General features: G+C 42.8%; 1 protein-coding gene across 2 annotated transcripts in view; it reads left to right on the forward strand.

Moving 5' to 3' along the window:
* The window catches only part of cdh4 (cadherin 4, type 1, R-cadherin (retinal)), a 252407-nt gene that overhangs the window by 77997 nt on the left and 149768 nt on the right, over positions 1-24642 (forward strand). For both annotated transcript variants that reach the window (XM_084063062.1, XM_084063063.1), the window contains exon 3: positions 16935-16958. In XM_084063062.1, coding sequence (XP_083919188.1) covers positions 16935-16958 — 24 coding nt within the window. The remainder of the gene's footprint in view (positions 1-16934; positions 16959-24642) is intronic.

Below are 24642 nucleotides of genomic sequence, written 5' to 3' on the forward strand. Positions count from 1 at the left end.
GGACAGGCCATTCCTCTCACCCATATAGCCATGACAACTTAAAGGCACAGCCACATTCCAACCAGCACTTGTTGCTCTGAACGCCAGTCATATCCACTGAAATGTTATTCCCTGCATTTTGTTTGCAATGCATTTTGGCACATGAGGGGCATGACTCTTTCGGTTCTGATTTTTATAATAAGCTGTTCCTGTTAGCATGTAGTCTGACATTTACTCAGATCAAGGCAAATACGGGTAGAGAGAAACAATCTGACAAATAGTTGCCCGAGGACCTTCATCTTCCTTTTTACTTCTCTACCCGTCTGCCTCCCTCTCTCTCTTTCTCCGCCTCTCACTGGTATGGTTGTTCCTTCTGTCCATCCTCTGGGAGTGGGAGACACTCCAGGCAAGGAGATGAAACAGAATAATCGCTCAGACATCTCCAAAACATTTCAGAGATGCAGAGAAGTCCAATGTGGCCCAGTAGAATGTTTGCATATCCACTTAACCGAGAAAATTCATGAGCCATGCCGTACTAAAGCTGGGAAATCTCATTAGGAACCTGCTTCACACCCTCACCATGACCTCACCAGGACCATGGCATAAACGGATTCCTTTTTGAAGGAAGTGCCCTCTTGTAATGATGTGGATTTCGGTCTTTCTTAGTTTTTCTCACTTACGTTTCACAGCTTAACACTAGGCTATGGGTTTGGGAAATAAATAGCTACTGTATGGAACAAAGGAAAAGCAGACCGGGCAGGAGAGTGAGCTTGACGAGAATGAGGGGAACAGTAATAATACAAGACCACTCAGCAGTACAGTGCAGTACAGAGGAAAGCTAGAATAAAAGCAGTGCAGTGCACATTAAAATCCTGAGAGTGTATAAATGTTACCAAATGGATACATTAACACTGAGGATTTTACTGTGTAGAAAGAAGAAGAGGAAACAGAAGTAATGATAGCTCACCTTATGTCTGCCTGCATGACAGAAATTACTTCAAAGTTTTGGTGCCTAGCGTTGTCATGGTAACGTATTTTCGGAGCTGCTGCTGCTGGGCGTGGGTCTCTTTGTGTTTTTCCCCAGCGGTTGACAGTGCCCACCGATAAAGATGTCATCCAATGAGAAATAGGTGTTGCACATCAATGGCCCTGAGAGCTGACACTGCCTCTTCCAAAGCGATATTGTCGGGGGCAGTCCGCAGGGGATTTGAAACCCGCTCTCTCCCATCTCATAAGTGTATCTCGATTTTATTTGAATTTGAAGATCTCTTCCCGCATGGGACTGTTTAAGATAATGTACAGTATGACTCGCAGTGCGGCGTGCTTAAAAAGCCGAGGTGTGAAGACCTTGTTCTAGCTTTCACATTCGTGAATACACACACTCTGTATGTGAAGTCATGTGAGAAACCACAGATGTAAAGTCTCCTGCATTATGAATGCATTGCTCACAAACACTTAAGCACTGTAATGTGGAGAGAAGGAGAATCATAAACGTGATTCAGGATTAGAAGAAGCATTGTTCTGTAATCCCCTCCTGTGCCAACACTCGCTCGAACGATGTCCTACCTTCTATGGTTATGATCATTTACACCAGTAATGTGCGTGATCTGGGATCAAGCTTTGTCTTCATCTCCGTTCATCAATGGCTACCGGGTCTGTGTGCTAGAGTCAAAAGGCCTGCTTATCAAGGCCGGTATGTGCTATGCAGTAGCTGCGTTTTTAATTAAAAGTCGCCGTATCTCTCTCCCTCAACATTGGGAGGTGTGATCACTGCCTGTCACTTCAGCTCAACATAAACATGTTTATTTTTGGGCCCAGATTCATGTAATGGGCTTGTCAAAACTGATGAAAATTAAAGGAGGCAGAGGCGTCTGATAGCCCCACTGTTATTAGATGGACTGCCGATGTTGTTTGTCTGCCTTACTTTGTCCTGCGCTGATACATAAATGGCTGTGTGCGGCCAGCAACCACGAAAGGGTAATAAAAAAAAAAATAGACAGCAGTGTCCAACTACAAATTTATTCCCCGACACGCAGAGTGAGATGATTAAAGTTTGCCCAACTCTTGTCCGAACTTTGAAAAATAAATGAGCGAGAAAAAAGTATTATATTCATGACAAAAATCAAATCACACCTCACTGGGCCAATCTGCATCTATCTTGTATTACCAAGATAAACCAACCAAAGAATTTCAGCGTTAAGGTAAAAATGGGGTAAAAGATGAAAATTGCTTCTTCCATGGTGATACATGTCTTCTGTATGATATCAATAATACTGTAATCATTATAAACACTTCCAGAGTTTCATGCTTTCTGCAGTGGTGCTGGATTAGATTATACTATTTTATTGGTACAGGCCTGAATGGAGGAGATAATGGGATTTCTCCTGCCACCCATAATTCAGTGCAGTCCTGTTTGCACCACAGAGGGTGGTTTTTATTGAAAAGCTCTTCGTGCAGAGGTTATGCAGACAGATGACATTATGTCATGTGGACGCAGCCATCTGCTCCCTACATGAGCTTCAGTAGTGATTGTAATTGCACAGTGTTTTTATTGTGTTTGTTGTTCAAGTCAATTGTCATCTCATAAAGACCAAATGCAGCACATATGGGACACGACTGAGAAACAGAAAGCAAAAGGATGGAGAGTCATAGAATGATGGAGTGACACACACACACACACACACACACACACACACACACACACACACACACACACACACACACACACACACACACACTATCGTCTCTCACTTCAATCTTTGCTAGCTAAATGCCTATATTTCATTGCCCATGCATTTGGGCACCACAGTCACTGCCAAAGAAAAAAACTGAAGGAGAGAGAAAGCTGTAAAGAAGTCATAAGTGTTATGATAAAGGCGCCTCTGTCCTTCACAGGAGGAGTTTTGAGTGCAATCTCTGCTCACTTAGTGATTTCACAGCTGTGAAGAGTACTGTGTCTGACCTTCTCAATGTCTTGTGCTCATCACCTGTTATTTTGGCCACTCACTGTTCTCTTATCAGCTCTCAGACAGGGCCAATGGTTCTTTCCTTGTACAAATGTTATATCTTGAAAACCATAATTTTGTAATTGATCAAGTAATATACAGTAGTGTAATCCACAGTATCAAATGCTTTAGAAATATCTAGGAAGGTGCCAAGAGCAATTTCTTTATCATTTATGGCTGAGTAGATATTTTCGACCATGCAGCTGTAAGAGAGCCATATCGGTGGAGTGATTTTGTATATTGTATTTAGTGGAAGAAGGTTAGTTTTAGATGCAGTCTGATAGACTACATCAGCATAATCCATAATAGGTAGTATGAGTTGAAGAACCAGTTTCTTTCTGACTGTATATGTAAAACATTTTCTGTTACGGTATAGAACAACAGCACTAAAGCTTATTTCCTAACAATGTTATCAATGTGACATTTGAATGAGAGTTCTGAATCAAGCCATAGGCCAAGATATTTGATCTGATCAACTCTATGCAGTTACAGTAAGTACCATCAAGACAAGTGGTATTATATGATAGATTTTTGGTTTTAGATGCAAGATTCTGATTAGTCCCAAAAAGCATAGCGTTAGTTTTTGTTTTCTTGATGATTAATTTATTAGCCGAAAGCCATAATTCGAGATGATTGAAATTTGATTGCAATGTTATCACAATGCAAATGCCATTGTGATAAGGTAGTTTGTAGTTTTCACACCCACCTTGTATAATTGCCAAATGTACTTGCGCTCATCTGTGCACCAATGGGAGTGTTGATCTTAAAATGAGCGACATGCCAATGGGTGCACAGAGGGGAATTGCTATCTTAGGCAGAGAAAAGTCAGAAAGAAGTTGCACCCAGACCACCTCCAATGCGGTCTAAAGTGGGACAGTCCCTCAGCCCTACATTTTCATGCTATTTAAAGAGTGCATTAGATAGTAGATTGACCTACAGGTATACTGTATAGGGTATGCAACGTGTGCACTGCTTGGAATCAAAACCCATCCAAATTCAATACATCACTTGCATTAAAACATATAATTAATGATCTGGATAGATTATAACATAGTGCATTAGTGGTTAAAATGGTAAGCAAACAGTGTAAAATACTTAAATCTGTGTTACATTAAATTCAAGTCATGCATAATGTTCCTTGTATGATAAAATATGTTTGTAATGACACATAATCCTACTAATTTCACAAGTTGCATAGCTCCGCAGAGCAGTCTTTGTTTGAGTGCAAATGGTTACAGTACATCTGGGGCACTTCTAATGGCTCTGACACCTCAGTGCTGCTTTTACAGATTCATTTCCCTGGCTTTTCTATGGGAAAGGCTTGAGAAATAACGACTGTCTTCCTATGTCGACCTGTCAGTCCCCCCTCGTCGGTCCTTTTACAAGATGTCCCAGTTGAAGAGTCTCCAAGCGGATCACATCTCGATGATGTTTCCAGGGAGCCCATCAACAGGCCAGGGTCAGTCAGAGGGCTTTGGGGCTCTCATCAGCGAGACAATTAATCAAACTTGTGGAGGAGAAATGGAGACATTCCTATCCCATTATAAAGGTTCCTTTGAACATCTTCATACAGTGGTGGATATGCCATGTCCACTTAAAGATATACCTTCATTCCCTAAGTGGCACCTACACCTTGCCTCAGACTCTGATCAAAGACACTCAGCAAGAGAGGAAAGGATTGTGGTCCAATTGAACTGACAACCATTCCTCTCTGGCATTGCTAGTGTCCTTTATTCACTATTTTAGTCTTGGCTGTATTATATGCATCACAATGGAGTCACAGCCACACACCCTGTGTGGTTGAAAACACAATGCAGTCACCGCATGACAACTCCCATAATTTACCATACAGTATATCTCCTCCAGCAGATGCACATAGCTATCCACTAATAGGCTCTGGAAAGGTTGATAAAGCATCATGGCGGGTTAGCGAAGGCCTAATCGTGGCGGAGAATTCCCATGCGGGGATCACGAAATGCACACCTAAGGGATTGAAGGCACATCCTAATAGACACATGCTGGAAGGATATGGCTGCATAGCTTAGAGGATGAGTTCCCCGGTGGAGTTTTTCATAGTACCTGTTTACTGCTGTTTTTCAATGAGAATGCTGTATCGGCTCGGCTGGGCCTAGACGTGTGCTCGGCAAGCATGCAGAGACAGCTTTTGTCGGCTCTGCGTTGAGATGAGGGGGAGAAATGTAGCGAGCCAGTGGGCTGAGGAGAGTACAGGAGACGGGGATCGGGAGAGCGGAGATATGCTGACACAGAGCAAATGGGAAGAGACTGCTGGGCCGGTGCACCGTCTCTCCCCCTCGCTCTCATCCCAATGTGTTAGTTGCTGTTTTCCTCCTGCTCCCTTAAAGTGTCTGCCGCACACACACACACACACACACACACACACACACACACACACACACACACACAGTCATCGATCATGCCCAGCCCTGTCTTGGCCTTGTTTATCTGCAGAGGAAGTCTGGAGAGGGAGATACTCAGGAGTATTCACAGAGAGAGAGAGAAAGAGAAAGAGAGAGTGAGAAGTGTCTGATTTTCCCACCCACGCTCGTCAAATCATTACCTCTTCACCATCTCCAACAGCCCCAACCCAACACCAACTCAACCAGCACCAGTGCGGGTGTCGGCTCCACCCGTCCCTGTGCATCTTCCAAACCTGCCTGCATGTCTCTCTGTCCTCCCTCCACCTGTCTTAATGACACACGTTTATTTAATAGAAGCAGTTGAGAAATTAGATTACTGTCGACAGAGGCAGAACAGGGCGGGGGTGCAGAATGACGGAAAAAATGACATGCACACACACACACACGTACACGCGCACACACTCATGCACGCACGTATGCACGCACGCACATGCACGCATACGCACGCGCGCTTAAACACTTGTTTAAGCCCCGTCAGTCCCTCTGGCTACACAGTGGCTCCGCGACGACTATATTTATATTATAAATTATATTTTGTAACACTGTAAGGCTAATCTCTTGTCATGCTGTCATCGTCTGCACTGTGGCCCGCTGCAGTGCAAGAGGTGATTATGATTATGATGATGATGATGATGATGATATTGACGATGACAACGATGATGATGGAGGCTTCGATTAAACCAGTGATAGCGGTACATAACGGTGATGCATGCAATAGTAATGGCAATGATGTCATTTGTTCTTCAGTAGCCCGCCCGCCCCCCACCTCCCCACCCCCATCCTTCATTATTTTTGCAGAAGCTCTGCCGTAGGAGAGTTCCTCCCTGCCAGACATCAGCCTCAGGCGGAGATATTGAGTCAGCAGTGTGTGTGTGTGTGTGCGTGTGTGCGTGAGTGTGTGTGTGTGTGTGTGTGTGCGTGCGTACGTGTGTGTGTGGGCGTGCACGTGTGTGTGTGTGTGTGTGTATGTACAGTAATGCGCTCTGCTCTCCACTACGCTATGCACAGTAAAATTCTCAGTGGTAATTTATCCATTTGTAACTCTGAGAGGGTACAAATGGATAAATGAATGGACCCTTGGGTCCACTTGGTTACATTTGCACACAGTCAGAGTTAAATGAACACTGAGGATTTTACTGCATAGCTACTACAGCATAGTCTCTAACCCTCCAGCCCTGACATAGACGGCCCAGAGGACATAGTGACAGGAGACCTGGGGGGGGTTCAGACATATGCTTGGTGTACCGCCCTACCTCTCCCCCTCCCCCGTGCTGGTGAACGCTGCACCGACACACTGCCATACAACTTGTCAGTGCAAACGAGCACGCGCTTGCCAGATGCACTTAGGTTCCAAGGCCTATGTACTGTATGTGTGTGCATGCACATGCACGCATGCGCTGAATGGAGGATGGCACAGGCATACGGTATTATAGGTGCACACATGTGCGCATAAACAAAACATGTGGGTGAAGACCCCCTCCTTTCAAAGATGCGATGCCTCTACAGAGGAACACATGGCTTCTGAAAGCCCCCGAAGCGCATGTCATCTCCTCCTTCAGGCCCACATGGGGGCTCCGCTTTTTAACTAAACATCTGGGGCTGTGTCAGCACCAGTACATCACAGCTGGGACGCCACCACACTTCTCTCTCTCCCTCTCTCTCTGCACGTTGGGAATGGGATGCCACAATAAGAGGGGCAACTATTTCATTTAAAGGTACTGTTAGTGGTATTTTATGTGAATAATAATATCATTGTTAAATAGTTCTATAATCTGATGTAATATAGCACAATATAGAGTCTCACCAGCTGCTTAAGTAAATAGAAAATATCTTTTCAGGTTGGGATACCAAGTTTGTCCAATCAGGAGCAAGAGCTCATAGGATACAGGATAAAGAAGTGAAATTGAAAGTGACGAAACCACCGTGGTGCAACCAGCTTTGTCGGGCGTCTACACAAACACAATTGGCCCGTGTTCGGGGGAGGGAAGCCGGACGGGGAGGGTGATATTGGTCATTACACGTACTCCTACGGGCCTGGGGCGGCACCTGTCAGAGGGGAGTGTTGGGCGGGAGGAGTAGGTCGAAGGCTCTCTACATCCTCCTGGTGGGGGGCTCTCACTGGCAGGTGAGTCAGTAGGATAACTGACAACATAGAGATGTGTGTGGGGAGGAATGAATTGGCACAACGACTAAATCGGGGAGAAAAAGGGGTGAAAGAATTGGCTACTCTAAATTTAGGAGGAAAAATAAGAAAAGAAAAGAAAGTGACGGAGCAAAAAAAAAAGAGCAGCAAAATTAGAACTGGAACACTATTGAATTGACGCTGATAAATTATCTTTGTGTTGTTCTCTCTCCTGATTGGATGAAATTGGTATCTCACCCTTAAAATGTATTTTCTGTTTTCTAAATAGCTAGAGAGACAGGGATGCCACTGTTACTGAACAAACACTTTATAGCAATGAATACTATGGGAAATATCGAGCTTTAACAAAAAACAAAAAAGGGTTGAGGGAATACATTTATATTTTTACAAAACAAATATCACTTACAGAACTTCTTTTTTTTGTAGCCAATACTTTTTTACCCCATTTTCTATCAATTTAGGCATTATGCCAATTAATTAATTAACTATGGAGGCCATTTTGGTTCCATTTGTACACTCGAGCTATAAATGGATACATTACCATTAGATTTTACAGGGTAGCTGTACTACCAGTGCAATTGTCAAGTGGCTTGGATGTGCAATTATATTTCTTTAGGTTTAGACGTCAGTGTTCCTTTTAAATACCAGGCTTTTAACAGGCAAATGCATATCATCATGCATAAATGCATGGTAATGTACACCCTCAATAGTCGGGCATTCTCAGACAGATGTTGTCACACTTAAATGAATGAAGGTTTATTGCCTACCGCATTAATGTCATGGTTGAGTCATGTAACCTCCATGTAAAGGTCTTTCTTTTTTAGCTCAGAGTACATGCAAATGTTTGGTTGAGTGCCACGTGCATTCTGTTTTTCCATATTTTATGTCCGAGCATACCGGATTTTTATACACGTGAGCTCATTGCATCCATGTGTGGGTTGGAATGGAGCTGCTATGTTCTTGTCACTAGTAGTAGTACGATTTCTGACAATCTGGCCACCAGTGGTGTAAAGTAACTTAATACATTTACATTCACAATTTTGAGTTATTTTAACTTAACTTACTTCTACTTCTATATTTCTACTCCACTACATATCAGATTTGGATTATTAATACAAAACATACATTAACCACTTATGCTCTATCTTATACTTTGCTTCGGCTAATCAATTTTTTTTTTTAATTTTAAATGTATTTTCTTTTAATGTTTTTTTTACTTTAATACGGTAAGTAGAATTTCATGCCAATACTTTTGTACTTCTACTCAAATAAAACACTTGTCTTTTATACTGTGGTATTGCTACTTTTTAAGTAAAGAATCTGAATACTTACTGTATTACACGATTGCTGGCCACACCCCAAATCAACAACAAAGTTATTATTATTATTTTATTTTATTTTTCAAATTCACCAACAAATGCAGTTCCTTCAGTACTCCAATGACAACAATTTTACCAACATCATATTTACAGTGTATACAATACCAATGCTTGCAGTGGTACTACTGCATCCACGTATGCGAAAACAAGACAAAAACATTACTTATCTATAAATCTGAAAAACAAGACTTTTTTTGCCTTAATATGCATTTTAAGAGTATCAATGTTAAGGGGCAAAAAATGACAACTACATTATGAGTGATTTACTAAACTGGAAACACGTGTACATGTTTTTTTTAGATAAGGAGAATTATGTGTAGGGACTCGCAGCATGTTAGTGAGAAGACAACAGGTAGAGCAACTAAAGGATGAGACAATATTGTTTGGTCTACTCTGTACATCTAGTTACTAAGTAGCCACTACCCATGTGAATGCATTAAATGAGCTTGCGGACAAGATTAGTGCCAAAATTGATACCCCCCTAACTTCTCTGGCTTGCTGTCTTAGCAGATGCCCAGCTGGGGAAATCACTGGATCAGCTGCTGATTGGCTCGCTGATGGAGACCATTTGGAACTTAGCATCTCTTGGGGAAATTGAATTACCCTCACAATCTGTTTAGTGTTTTTTCCCTCTCAGAAACAGTAGCTGTGACAAGGATTTGGAGTGATGCTGTATGTGTGTGAGAATGTGAATGTGAATGTGAATGAGTGGACCACAATGGAAATAAGCCTATCTGCTACAGTATAATGTTGTGGAAGTCATTCATTCAGTGAGTGAGTGAGTGAGGTTGCGAGGCTGCACTGGAACTACACATTAGTCTTAATGTCAATGCACATTCAACTCAGTCCAAACGTCAGTCTTTAGCCCCTTTAACAGGATTCAGAGTGGTGACGTCCACCAACGCACAAACCAAAATTAATATAGCCAAATACAGCCTTAAATGTCATGTTTGTGTATGGATTGAGAGACCAATTTGTCTCTTTTCCCTCTCTCTCCATCTCATGTGAAGTGTCTTAACACACACACACAAATGCGCACACGGCACACACACACACACGCACGCACACACACACACACACACACACACACACACACACACACACACACACACACACACACACACACACACACACACACACACACACACACACACACACACACACACACACGTTTGTGTGCCAGGGAGAGAGAGAGAGAGAGAGAGAGAGTTGGATCCCTGTAACTGCAAGGTTTTTCAAGATGTTATTTAGATCATTCTAGTATTCTATCTAAAAATATTACTATATCAATCCAAATATATATATATAGATTTTCCTCTCATCCATGCCGGGAAAGGAAAACTAGTATTATTGACACCGCAATCAAAGATGTTGTTCCGGGCTTTCTCGTATGAGAAAGCCATGGGAGCGAGGTTATTACATACTGTATCATGAAGCCTATACATTACAAGTGCAACTTCATAGTATATATAGAGAGTATGTGGAGGCAGTGCTGTGCGCTTCAGTGAAGAGGCCTTTGGTGATTATATTGGCAGTTGGGTGTCTATAAGAGTGCCCCCCTCAAGTCCCCCCCCCTCCTTGAAGTACCCCATTATCTCTGATTTGAAGTGTGCACACTGCACAGAGCTACAGACCAGGCAATGTAACCCCTTCTCTCACACATATGTAGCATTCTACACAAGGACAGTATTAGCAGAGAGAGAGAGAGAGAGAGAGAGAGAGAGAGAGAGAGAGAGAGAGAGAGAGAGAGAGAGAGAGAGAGAGAGAGAGAGAGAGAGAGAGAGAGAGAGAGAGAGAGAGAGAGAGAGTGAGAGTGAGAGTGAGAGTGAGTGAGAGTGAGTGAGTGTCCGGGACTCCTAGGGGATCCTCAGAGTTACTACAGCGGGGCCGCCAAATCTTTGTGAAATAGGATTTTTTTACATTAGCAACTTGAACCCTAGCAATTCTGAGGGGAATAGTAGTCGAAAATAGCAGATCTACAAGCTTGTAGCCTGTAGATTGTCTATTTTCGTCTATAAGAGGTTTGGTGTAGATGGAAAAAAGAGCAGACCAAGTACAAACCAAGGGTCAAGTTTACTAAGTATTGAGGGTTTAAGTGGTTAAATGTATGAAAATGTATTCATGGATTAATAACTAAAATGAATCCAACGTATATACATACAGTAGAAAAGAAAATGTGTAAACAAATGAACAAAACAAAAAGAAACATGAATTTACACAACATGATAGTGCTGTCAAACAAGTCTATGAAGCTATCTATGAAATCCATGAAAACGTTTAATCTGCAACACAATTTTACACAATACGTAGTGGGGGTCCCTGCTTCATCTCTCTCTCAACTAAGGGGTCCTTGGCCTGAAAGACTTTGTAGACCCCTGGGTTAGTGGATTAGCCAGGAAAGTGAGATAAAGAGAGAGAGTGGGAAAAGAAGAGGAACTAGAAAATGTGCTCCTCGCAGCACAGGTCTCCGCCAGTACTATTCCTGTCTTACCTCACTTTGAAAGAGCCTCTTTCAAAGTGACACATCTATTTATAGGCCGCTATACGTCATGCGTCTCACTAGCCAATCAGAGCACACTCTTTCAACGTATTGTCACGTGTCACGTGAGGCTTGACCAATGTCAGCTTGGCCGAGGGGGGGGGGGGCGGAAAGTGAAAACATAGTCTCCTGGCGGAGACAATTACAGGGGGAAGCAATATAATGACGACAAACTGGGGTGCTGCATTATTATTATGTTTTTTTCAGTAAAAAAAAAAGGGACAATTTGGGCGAAAGTTTTAAACGTTAATGTGGTTAATGGGGTTGAGGGGCAATACTAGATGACATTTTGGGAACAGAGAATACAATGTAAACAGAGACACACAACACTCGAACACCTGCACGGGACGTGGCTGTTGGTTCATGCTTTGCACACAGGATTCGCCGTGCTTGAATACACTGATGCACTATCCACAAGGGCCCTGTTATGGCAAAATGTTAATGCTCCACGTCATTGTGCTTCCATTCAGTGACTTTAGTACAATAATTAATCAAAATAAACATACAGCGCTCGACAATAAGGCTTTCATATTCAACTCTAATCAGACAACTCATTAGGCAGTAATGAGCCAACTCTCTGCCTGCTCTTGTCGTGTTCGGGGGGAAGTTGGGAGCATGGGGAGACATGTGTGCACACAGGAGTGTACGGATATGCCCGCCCGCCCGCCCCACCCACCCACACACACACACACACACACACACACACACACACACACACACACACACACACACACACACACACACACACACACACACACAGATATACACAAACACCAGCCGGCTCTCCTGTAGTCCCACTCCAATTATGGCAGCATCTCGCCCGGGAAGAAGCCCACTTACCCAGCATTCACTTTATGAATAATTGATTGTTTGTGCCAATGTTATATTTGTAAATACACGTTTGCTCTTTGATTAATTGTTTTCTAGACATATTCATTTGTTCAATTTGATTAGACTCTTAAATGTATTATTTATTAGGTGGAAACATTCTCTGCTTACGAACCATCACAATGGCAACAAGGGAGTATGGCATCAGACACATCTGTATGCACAAACTTCTACACATCCTTTGTGCAACTTTACATAATATTATGATGGCTATGATTTAGTGTACGCTGACACCATTTCAGAATACTCAGCCCATGCTTATTCTCATCGGGATTCTCTCCGCCTTCTGGAGAGAAGATGTGCTGAGCTAGGGGTGCAACAGTTAACCAAACTAATCGATATACAAAAATGTACGATAGTCGTTAATTTAATAAAATGATCTATTAATAAGTTATCCCTATTTTGGACCTTAGGTGTAACATTTCCAAAAAATCAAAACAATTAAAAAAATAGTGAAAATGGCCAATCTACAACCTCAATGTATATTACATGATATAAATAAAGAAATATACATATTAAAAAAATGCTTTTCCGTTATTTGATTAATTGAAAAAGTTATAGATAATGGATAATCGAAAATAATGGATAGTTGGAGCTCCATTAATGGTTCTGGACAGAAGATACTGTATGCTGAACCATACCCTTTTCTCACATACAGTACATTGTTTTGATTTGAAAAAGAACATGCTGCCTTTTCATGCCATTAACATGCAATATTAGTGCATGCATTTGCAGGGCGCTGATATTAATCACTTAAGTCCTATCTACTTTGTTGTACGATGAATTGCGTAAATAGCCGATCTACAAGCTCACAACACGTCACAACGCAACACGTTGTGAGCCAACACAGAAGACCAACACGGGAGAGCGACAATCTAACGGCTGATGCAATTTAACATTCTATAAAGCTGCATCCAGTACTGTAGGTGTTTTTGTGAAAAGTGATGAAGGAAATGAGTAAATGTGACCTTTTCCTCAGGGTGGTAATGAGTGGGAGCATGCATCATCTCTTCCTGTGACTGATTCTTTTCACAGCAGTAATTCTGTGCTTCGCAGAGAACCTCTATAAATGTGTAAAATCAATTTGCCAGGATGTATTAAAAAGCCAGGATGTACTAAAACGTTGAATTCCGTTAGTCATTCATAGGAAAAAGAAGCAGTCATTCTGTTGCCAGGCCGCCATTTGATCTACTCGATGTTGAATATTTCTTATTTATTTTTGTTTACATTAAACGGAAGCAACGGAAATAGGGTCAGTCCATAATATTCACTTTTTCTAGTTATTGCGTTATGCAGCCAAATGTAGCAGTGTCGTTGTGTTGAAAGAAAAGTAGAATTCTAGGTGATATTTATTAGCCTTATTATGGGATTTAGTTTGAGTACCATTTTAATGTTGTCAAAGATTAGCCTCACAAGGCTGATACACAGCAAAGTCCTCAGTGTTAATTATCCATTTGTAACTCTGAGTGAGAGCAGTGGACCCGTAACAGTGTATGTGATGAAATAGTTTACACCAGGTTTCTAGATGTATTATGACTTGGCATGTCTAGTCTGGCAGAATTTCAAGTGTTTCTCGTGTTGTTGCTACTTCTGTTTCTGTCTGTACTGTATGTCTCACTGAAAGTAGTGTAGATAGCAGATAACAACTGAAGCACCTGAAAAACAAAAGGTTAAAAGAGATTTTGAGTGCGTTTTCGTGTAGGATTGAGATGGGGATCGATTCTGAGGCACTGACATTGAAAGAGTAAGCTAGGAGCGTGTCAAAACAAGTCTTCCAGTGCCTCAAACATCGGACAGTGATTCGATTACAGAAATGCTACTAACAGCATGGGTAATTTATACGCTGTTGCGACGCATTTCGAAAATAGCCACATTGTGAGCTTCAGAGCTTGTAGATGTGTTATTTCCGCTGTGTGACAGTGTGGTATGGCAAAGTACAAAGGAGACTTGTACACTCAAAGAGACATTCCACTGTCAGATGTCATCACCTAGGCTGAATGTCATGGCTAGTTAATTTGGTGGTTACACTATTGTTATAAACAATGGAACCTGTTAGCCTGATGCCTGAAAGTACACCCAGTAGCTCAGTGGGGAGTCTAACCTACTAAACAGAAAGGCTTGGTGCATCATTGCTGCGTGTGCATGGTATGTGCACATACACGTGTGTGCGTGAGTGCGTACGAGCGTGTGTGTGCGTGTGCGTGCGTGCGACGCGTGTGTGTGTGTGTGTTTGTGTGGATGGAGTCCAACGTGCTTTGCTGTGCTCTCAGGGACTGCCAGCAGGCCAACTGAATGGAGATAGAAACAGAGCGCTGCACTATACCATATGCCAAATATGAGCCTGCCTGCCAATTTGCGCGGGGATACCAGCAAGTGCTAGGAAGGCTGAATCCTTGACAGAGGGACATGAATAATTGAACACGCACGGAGTGGAGTTCTGTATGGATGAAGGGGATGGAAGGGGGGCTGCCTTCATATACATGGAGAGGAGAACTGCAGACAACCGTCTACTTGTCTACTTGCAAAACTCTCATTTAGATATTGATGTGACAGCCTTTTGCCCGCTATTTGTAAACAAGTCAAAAAGTTGCAGAGATATCTGATAAACTTGAGGTTGGATTTAAATCGAGACATGACTCACTGGCATTTATGCATTTTGATTATATCAACCACAGCCTAAATAAATATGTAGACGTGAAGGAATTTATTAAAAAGTGATTTGTTGGATGCTTTCATCCAAAGAGTGTAGAGATGCTATACTTACTTCTAAAGCTTCCAGAGTTTTGAATGAAAGAGCAGAACAAACTTCGAACAAATAATGACAATCAATTCTAGGTTGTCATTATTACAATCAGCAGCTAATATTAAGAATTATTTGGATAAATCTGGTTTCTTGAAAATAGATGTAACAAATATTTCTCTAAACCTAGGCGTATAGAATTGTTGTGAAATCCATAAGAGCTAGGTAAATATTTATTTTGCAGCCATAGCAGTAACAGTGTCAAAATGGGACCATTTGTAGAGTTAATGTATCTGACTCCAGATTTCATTGTGTACATTTATTCAAGCAGGAAGTCCGATACTATTTAGATATGGAATGTTGTTTACAAACGGAAGCCTAGCCAAGAGAACAGCAATACAAATTTAAGAACATCACAGCAAAAGACAAGAACATACAATATAGTAGGATACATAACATGCTTGATTAAAAGTAGTACACGTGACAATAGGTCTATATTCCTGTAGAGCGTGCCAACGCGTCGTCACCACGGGGGGGTGCGGCATAGTAGCGCAGACATGTTTGTTTTGGGCAATGTTAAGTCAACCTCGTTTTTACCCCTCAAAGATGTCCGCAGCTACCAAAAGACGCTTGTCGACGCCCCCTTCAGGATTTTTGGCACGCTCTATAGGGCCACTAACCCTGACACTGATCAGGCCACTGACAATCTGCTGGTCAAGACCACTGTGGTTCTTGACACAACGCTGATGAAGGCTTGACGCCGAAATGCATACGTTGTTGGCTGCTCTGCAGCATACTATGCCTACTTTATTTATATAAATAAAAGTGCCTTAAAAGGACAATTCCGCGAGTGCTAGTATTCTCTTACAGAGATTCATTATAAAGACCACTGCGGTTCTTCAACATCATCTAAAAGTTCAAACAAACCAGACTCCCAGAGATATACCCAACATCCTGGCTTAGATTCAGCCCACACACCTGTCACTCTTGTCTCTGTTAGGATAGAAAGTATTCACTTTTATGATTGAACAGCAATGTGGGGGTCAAATTGCTAAGAAGGGGTGAACCGGCGGTGGGTGGGGGGGTCATGGTTGTTTATGTCACCGTTCCAGCCTTTCTGGGGAGCCTGCTATGGAAATGAAGGCAATGAATGCAAGAGACGACTGGGGAGATTGTGTCTCGTCAGATCTCACTGTGCAATTTGTTAGGGGACATTAGAGGGTCAGGGGGAACAGGAGGTGGGAGCATCCACAGTTGTCTCTTCCCGATTTCTATCAACCAGCTGTGACACTGCCACTTGAGTAAATGTGGTGTGCTACACTATGCATCATCATGCACAATGTTGAATGTGCCTATATGCAATTTGCTACAATTTGCCAATGCTTCATTGAGTGTTCTCAAGAGCAATCTACTGTAGGCATCACAACAGGCTTTTGAAGATGATGATGAATCCCATTGCTTGAGGCAATGACTACAACTATAACAAGGAAATCCAACTCAATTCTATTTCAGTTGCGCTACTTGGATAATAGACATGGAAAAATATATGGGTCCATGGAGAAGTAACAATATTTTTTTCCCCCAGTATCTTTAACTGTCTCTGTGTCTGTGTGTCTCTTTTCCCCTCGACAAATTACTCTCTTTTACCCTTTTAAAAATGCATCTGTTCTGCTTCCTGATTGTATTGTAGTGAATTCTGTATTGCAATGCCATTGTAATTTATTTTACTACAAGGCAGCATGTCTAATAATTATTTTCTGTTTCCTTTGTCCCCTTTGCTCGCCCTCTCTCTCTTTCTATCTCTCTCTCTCTCTGTTTGACAGATACCACCCTGTCCAGCGAACGCGGTAAGTACTGCAGCTGCACACTCCCTTGATTTAGAGCCGACTGTTTTTGACCATGCCGGGGACAATGGCTGAGCTGTTTCTGCAGATATGGAAGGAGCCATTCTCAGATGTTTAGCCTGATTTATACATGTCATGTGCCGAAAATAGCAGATCTACAAGCTCACAGAGCTTGCCGATCTGCTACTTTTGGCACACGGCAACGTCACGTGAGGGAGTATAAATTAAGCATGATTCTGTGCAGGGGAATTGGGGTGGGGGTGACACGGAACCTCAAACATCATTTGCATCAGTAGGAAGCTGTTTCCCCTCTTCCGTCACGTTGCATGTCACGGCAAATGTCGAAACGAGGAGAAGACATCAAGCGAGAGCAATTATCAAAGCAGCATCCATGGACCCATGTGGACAATCTGAATTTGAATTTGGCATATTTTCCCCGCACGCCTTTCACCTCGGCCTGCTTTGTCAATTTACCCCCTCTTGATTCCAATAGTCTCCAGCAAGGAGTATCTTTTTCACTGTCTCTCTCCTTGCGGTTTCAGTTGCACACACCTCCATGTGGTCTAAATAGTAAGCAGATGATTTGCAGCTGCTGTGGAGAAGCTCTCTTTTCATTTAATTAGGAATTGGCCTCACCTCTGCACTGCTGTTTGGTACTGCCTTCCTGCCTGCATTTTTTTATGTGCTTTTTATGCGAGTGTGTGCGCTCTGCCTGGACATCCAGTCCACCCGCAGAACCTGTTTGGCAGGCCATGGAGCACCTGTGTACCACATATCAGCTGAGAGATATTGTCAGTGGTACGCAACGGCTGGCACATTCACTCATCATCAGAGTTTAGGCTTGGCACTGGAGCCAGAAAGTAGCTCACGGAACATGCTCTCTAGCGCTGTGAATGGCAGCCACTTGGTGTGAACTTGTCAAGCTGAAATGGTGTGATGGGATCGCATGAGAGGATCTGGTGGTTATTCTCAGACACTTGAGCTTTCCTTTTGTGTGTCTGCCTGGTAAACCTCCATCCAGACAGAATTCCACCGCACAAAATAAATCACAAATCACAAATCTTTCATTGGCAAGCTTGCAGTTGCACCTCTTTTGATCCGACACAGGTTGAACAGAGACCGCTGAATAACAAGTCACAATGCATGCAAATTTTGTATTCATTTAGAAGAGATTCATCCTCAGTTTCTCCTCCTCTCTGTCTTTCTAAACCAGCCTCCATTCAGCTTTGCTGCTGAATGGTCATATAATGTGAGTGATATTCCAAGGTGAGAAGGAGAGAAAAGTCTCTGAGAGGGAAAAAAACAGACAGTAATGTCTAATGAATGGATTGAAAGAGAGTTAAAGTTGGCAGAGTCAGAGCGAGGTCTCTGTGCCCTTGGCTCTTTGTGCAGAGCTTCATGCAGGTTGTCCAACCATCAGACCACTTATCGCCTTCAAAAATGCATATTATCATCAAATCTGCACCCGTGTTCATCTGTGTGCACAGTACACGTGCATGTGCCTTCATAAGCAAATAGACATACAGTACTACAGTACTGTAGTATAGAACGACTGTCTGCATACACAAGAAATGTGGCGCTGACCGGTCCAGTGGTTTGTAAATGGTAAAATGGTAAATGGAGCATTTAGAAACCATGCAAGGCACCAACCTGCTCATCGGGAGCAATTAGGGGTTCAGCGTCTTGCTCAAGGACACTTCGACACTCTGGGGGAGCCCGGGATCGAACTGGGAACCGTATCCGGCCGCTCTACCGGCAACTCTACCCCTGAGCCATTTGTGAGATTAACCGCAGACATACAGACATATAGACACATAGACACACAGACAGTCCCTCTTCTAGACAGCTCGGCCCCTACAAGCCATGCCGTAAACATGGCAAAAATGTTACTATGCGTCTAAAAAATAATTCCCTGGCTTTAGCGAGCCCCTCTCAGTGATGGTGTCCATTGGTGGTTTCTGATAGGCCTCCTCAATGTGAAGTGTCTCTCTCTCCTGGCTTAATTGGCTGTACCTGAGGCGGGAGGGCGAGGTGTAAATTGCGATAAGAGAAAATGCTGCGGCTGGCTGGTTTTAGTACCCTTATCTGTAATCTGTGGATTGATTATGGTTTTTCTGCCAGCCGAGCAAATTGTCCGCCCCATCAGGTGGACTGGAAACCACCTTAACTCTGTCTCGACCAAACCAGAGTGCAAATTGGCAAATCCACATACAGTAAAATGTGCCATGCATGTACCACTATTATAACGCTGTTCTGACTGTAGGCCATTCCTTTAACCCCCCCCCCCCCCCATTTTCTCCCCCCCCCCCCCCCCCTGTAGGCCATTGATAAGGTGTGGAGGCTATGTGCTCACAAGACATTACATTGTCCTAGCAACAGGGACTATATCAGACACAGATCATACTGTAGCATATTGTAGGACAGCATAGGATATCTAGTATACAATATCACACTTTATACTACTAAAGGCGCTCGGGTGGCGCAGTGGTAAAATTCCTGCCCACCACCACGGAGGTTCTGGGTTTGAATCCACCGTGGTCCATCCGGCTTTTCCGGGCATCTATGCAAAACACAATTGGCCTGTGTTCGGGGGAGGGAAGCCAAGCGGGGAGGGTCATATTGGTCACTGCATATAATCCTAAAGCCCGGGGGGGCGACTCCTGTCAGTGGGGAGTGTTGGGCGGGAGGAGTAGGACGAAGGCTCAACGTCCTCCCAAAAATGATTGACTTCTCTAAATATATATATAAAAAATTAAAAAAACACTGTGTACTGTATATCTGGTGGACCATATTCATGTCCTTTTATTTCTATATTACAATCCAGTGCTTTTACTGCTAATTTAATACAGTAATCAAAATATAACATGTAATGTTATATCAGCATAATTGTAGCCCTGTATTAGCATCCTTTTCTTTAGATAACTTAATTATATATACTGCATTATGATTATTAGTGACATCATATTTTATACATTAATACATTAATTATACATGTAACTTTCCTCTTCTGCCCCGTATTTGAACCCGGTTTCCTGCGCAAGTGCTGACATTTTTACCATTGATCTATTAGAGCCTGCCTGCTTGCTCAGGGGATAAATGTAATCTTGACCATCAGGTCAAAATATGTGTCAGATCCTGTGCCTAGATGAGACATGACCTTTGACACAATCTAAATGTTTCAATAGAAAAGCAGGGAGACAAAATACAACCACCCCAAGTTATATTGTATTAACATACCCTACCATACAGTTTGGACAAAATTACATCTTATTCCTTAAAAAAGTGACATAGTGCCGCTTTAAGTTTAAATACTATAATCTACACATAAAAATGGCTCTACCGTACCTTCTCATGACTGTACCTCTGCAACTGAAATAACTATTGAAGTTCCACACTCGCCCCCTCGTCTGTGCATTCTCCTTTCTATGTGTTGAAATGTCCCTGAGAAAGACACTTAACTGCAAACTGCTCCCTGGGTGCTGTAATAATAGCGCCCCAATGCTCCTAATAGTTAGGATGGGTAACTACAGAGGACAAATTTGGGAGAGTATCATTATTATTATTATTATTATTATTATTATTATTATTATTATTACTCTCACTCACGTCTCTGTCCCTCTCTCTCCCTCTCGGTCTGTGTTTGTGTGTGTGTGTGTGTGTGTGTGTGTGTGTGTGTGTGTGTGTGTGTGTGTGTGTGTGTGTGTGTGTGTGTGTGTGTGTGTCTTCTCTCTCTCTCTCTCTCTCTCTCTCTCTGTCTCTCTGTCTCTCTTTCTCACTCTGGTTTTGAGTAGCTGTTTGGGCTGAAAGAGCAACTAATGGGCTGCGAAATGTCTCCAAAGCTACTGCAACAACAGCAGCTAATGTCTCAAAGCCCTTCTGAAGCAACACACGCGCCAAAGAACCCTGACAGTGCAAAGAGGTGGGATGGGGGGGGGGGGGTTGGCACAAGGCAAATTCAGGGTTCATATCAGGGAAGTTGACAAAGGCGAGTGAAATATGGCAGATGTTAGTTTAAGCCAGACAATTTAATACAGGTATATCTGCATAAATGCAAGAGCCATCCTTCCTATGCTGATGAGCAGGCCTTGGGCATGTTCAAGTGTTACGTTTCATGTATTTCACAAGCTCTTTAACAGTGCTCAACAGAGCCAGTGTCTTTGTTTTGAGAAATAAAATGATATAAAATGATCTGGCACATCCTTGTGCCAAGGATGTACTGTAGGCTGGTTGCGATGTGACTCTTGATCTTTCAGACAGCTTCTGAACCCCAGTGAAGTGTGAGGATCCTTCTGCCTCTCTTCCCCCTCAGTACCAATTAAAGCTGTTTTCTTGTAGTGGATCTTGAGATGATGAAGACAGCCACTAAGAGCTCTTGAAGTAAAGTCACACAGGACGTATATGGCAGATGGTGTGTGCAGGAGTATGTGCGGTTGGGAGGGGGGTTGTGGGGATGGGGGGGCGGGGGGGGGGGTGGCAGAGAGCAACAAAGAGGGAGACAAATAAGTGTGAAACTGGCAGCCTGCTTCCAGCAAGAAGCACCTATTTTCTGCCCAATTTAAGCCTCTGCATTTCCAAATGTTATAACTTCTTAGAATTTTCTGTCAAGCTCTCAGCTGCATGGCATTCTCAAACCATGTGAAGACATGGAAACCGGTTCCATTGAGGATGGATGATATACACCATTGCCAAGGAGTAGTAGAGAAAATTCAAAGTATTTCTGGGAGAAAGAAACACTGTGAAGGAAGGAGGTTTTCCGTGTCTCACCCTCAAATACAAAGGACCAGGATGGCAGAGAACCGGCACAGAGGACAATGCCTAATGGCTGCAAGTTCAGCCTTCCCCGATGGGTCACTTGAGTCTAACCCATTAAGACCTGAGGCCGATTCTACAAATGCCTTCTAAATCAGTAGTTTTCACACTTTCAGAAATAGCAGATGCACAGGCTTGCAGCGCGGCACGCTATGACGTGCTGTGAGGCTGTTTTTGAATAGCCAACGCTAAAATCTAAAATGACACAGATGCTTTCCCGGTTTTAATGGGCTAATAGGGCTGAACGAAGTAAAAAAAAAATACATCTTGTGATCAAGAGGGAGCTGCTTTGAGGAAAAGGGGCTCTAGCAGAGAGCCATGCGTTTGTGTCCAAGTTCACAGCGTACAAAAGAACATGAAGAAAATCATATACTGTACACTACATTTAGGATCTAATCGCCAGGTAGAGTTACCTTAAGTGTATTTCAGATGATGTCATGTTCTGCTAGAGTGTGTAGGAGCTTAACCACTTTTAACCTGGTGTCTTTGTTTTGGGCATGACATAGTCGGGAAAAGCAATGTTAAAACATTTTACATGATCACCATGTTTTCAGAAAAGAGATTAGGAGTAGAGGGGAAAAAGGTGAAGGAGCCTCACCCCTGGGTGTCTATACTAGGGGTCTATCCTAGGCTTTAAGTGATGGTTTATCATAATACATCACATGTGAGCACTGACTGGGGGCCAATTAAAAGAAAAAATGTCAGTTCAATGAATTAACAACGATCCTTCAATTTTCCTAAATCGGTCTGAAACTTAAAAACATGAACAGCTGCTCTCCCTTTTGTTTTAGAACAATCTATCTATAAAATCTCTCCTTTGCGTATCTCGAGAACCGTCCGACCGATCGACTTCAACACGGTGTGTGTGTATTGCCAAGTTCCCAAGGGAGTGATGTGCTGAGTGGGAAGTCGGTCGGATCGGCAGTTGTCCAGAAATAATAGTTGTCCAGAAATATCTGGATAACCGCCGATCTTCCTGTCTGTCTGTCTGTCTGTCTGTCTGTCTGTCTGTCTGTCTGTCTGTCTGTCTGTCTGTCTGGCTGTCTGTCCACCTGTTTCCCTTTTAGAATCAGAATAAACTTAATTGTCACATCACAGGTTTACAGGTGTAAAACAGTGGGTGACACAAGCTCCATCTATTTGTGATTTCCATGAAAGAGAAAGCGAAGAAGAAGAGGGGGGGCAAGGGAAAAAGAGAGAGAGAGAGAAATAAAAACAACAACAGTTTATCTATTTATTTATACATAGTATATCTATCCGGTGCGGTAAGTCCCTGAGGTAAGACATATAAGGTGCAGTAAGTACCTGAGGTAAGACATAAGGCATATGCGTAAGCATAGCAGCAGATTATACAGTATACTGTACATGATATGCTATGGACGTTAGTTAAGGTGCGGGGATAATACAAATCAGCTTGTTGTACATGGGATTATGGTACAGAGTGTCAGCGCGTATCGACGGTGGTATAATCCATAGGTCCATGAGTAAGAGCAAACAAGTCCAAGTCACTGTCCCTGGTATAATCCACATATAATAGGTCCATGAGGAAGAGCAAAAAGTCCAAGTCCAGCCTGACGACAGGCCGTGATCATGCTTTGTTCAGCAGTCTAACAGTAGCCGGGTGGAAGCTGTTCATGAACCTGGTGGTGTTGCCTTTGATATTGCGGTAGGCGTCTTTGCCCGGCCACGGTCGTTGTAGGGGTATGAACAGTTTGTGGCTGTCCTTGATGATGCGCTGGGCTTTGACCTTACACCTCTTCTTGTACAGTTCCTGGAGCGCGGGAAACTCGCCCCCCCCTTATGCGCTCTACAGACTTAACTCACTGTAGGTTTTTCTTTTCTCGGGCAGTACAGTTTCCATACCAGGCTGTAACAGCCTGAGGATGCAAGGTCCTACTCCGAACTTCTTCAGGTGGCGAAACCAGTGCAGTCGCTGCTGAGCCTTTTTTCTCATATGTGTGGTGTGTCCCATTTGAGCTCCTCCTCGATGTGTACTCCGAGCCTTGAACTCGCTGACCCTTTCCACTGCATCTCCATTAGTCTTGCGTAGCCAGACAACTATCCCACAATCTCCGAATGCTAGAGGCTGGAACTACACCTGGATCTACATTTCCATTTCTACTAAGCAGCAAGCTATATACATATGCTTAGCTGATTTTGATTTATATTAGGACAAATTTAAGACGAAACCAAAACGGGGAGAGGCGTCACATCCACTATATCCTCTTATCATTTTCAGAGCTTCCGTGCTCCAGACTGTATGACTGAAAGCATTTGAAAATTGTGGGAGGCAACAATCTAGCCATGCGAGACTACATCTCCACTACATCTCCAAAAACAAGATTCAATATTGGTTTTGTGGTAAAAAAAAAGAAATTGACAGAAGAAGCAAATGATTGATTGATATTCGTGCATTACTGCACGAATAATGAAAAACGGACTTCACATGATCAGCTGATGGGATTTAACAACAGTGAGGAGTCACCCCTGCAAAATGATGGACGACAGGAAGAAATAACCTGACTTGATATTTATTCATTATTTTCATATTTCCATATCGATTTCAGTTCTGACTTTTAGGTGAATTAAGTATTTGAATCTATTTAACAATTAGTTTTTGCCAAAATCTGATTTTCGTTTTGAGCTCTCCTGTAAAGTATACTGCTACAGTTTGACCAGGTACTTGTGGTGCTGGTTCACATTTATATCTCCATACAGTACTAGTTATTTCAACCCACAATTCACACCACTTCATTTTGTGCATCTGTCATAGTTGAACACAAGCAAAATGACTGCTGTGTGAATACGGTCAATTGGGCTGTCATTCTCTGATGCCTTCTGGAACTTCAGAAACACTGGTTTGAGTTTGCCTTCCTTG

Source organism: Gymnoscopelus microlampas (genome assembly GCF_963454915.1).
Source record: "Gymnoscopelus microlampas genome assembly, chromosome: 7".
NCBI classification, from domain to species: domain Eukaryota; kingdom Metazoa; phylum Chordata; class Actinopteri; order Myctophiformes; family Myctophidae; genus Gymnoscopelus; species Gymnoscopelus microlampas.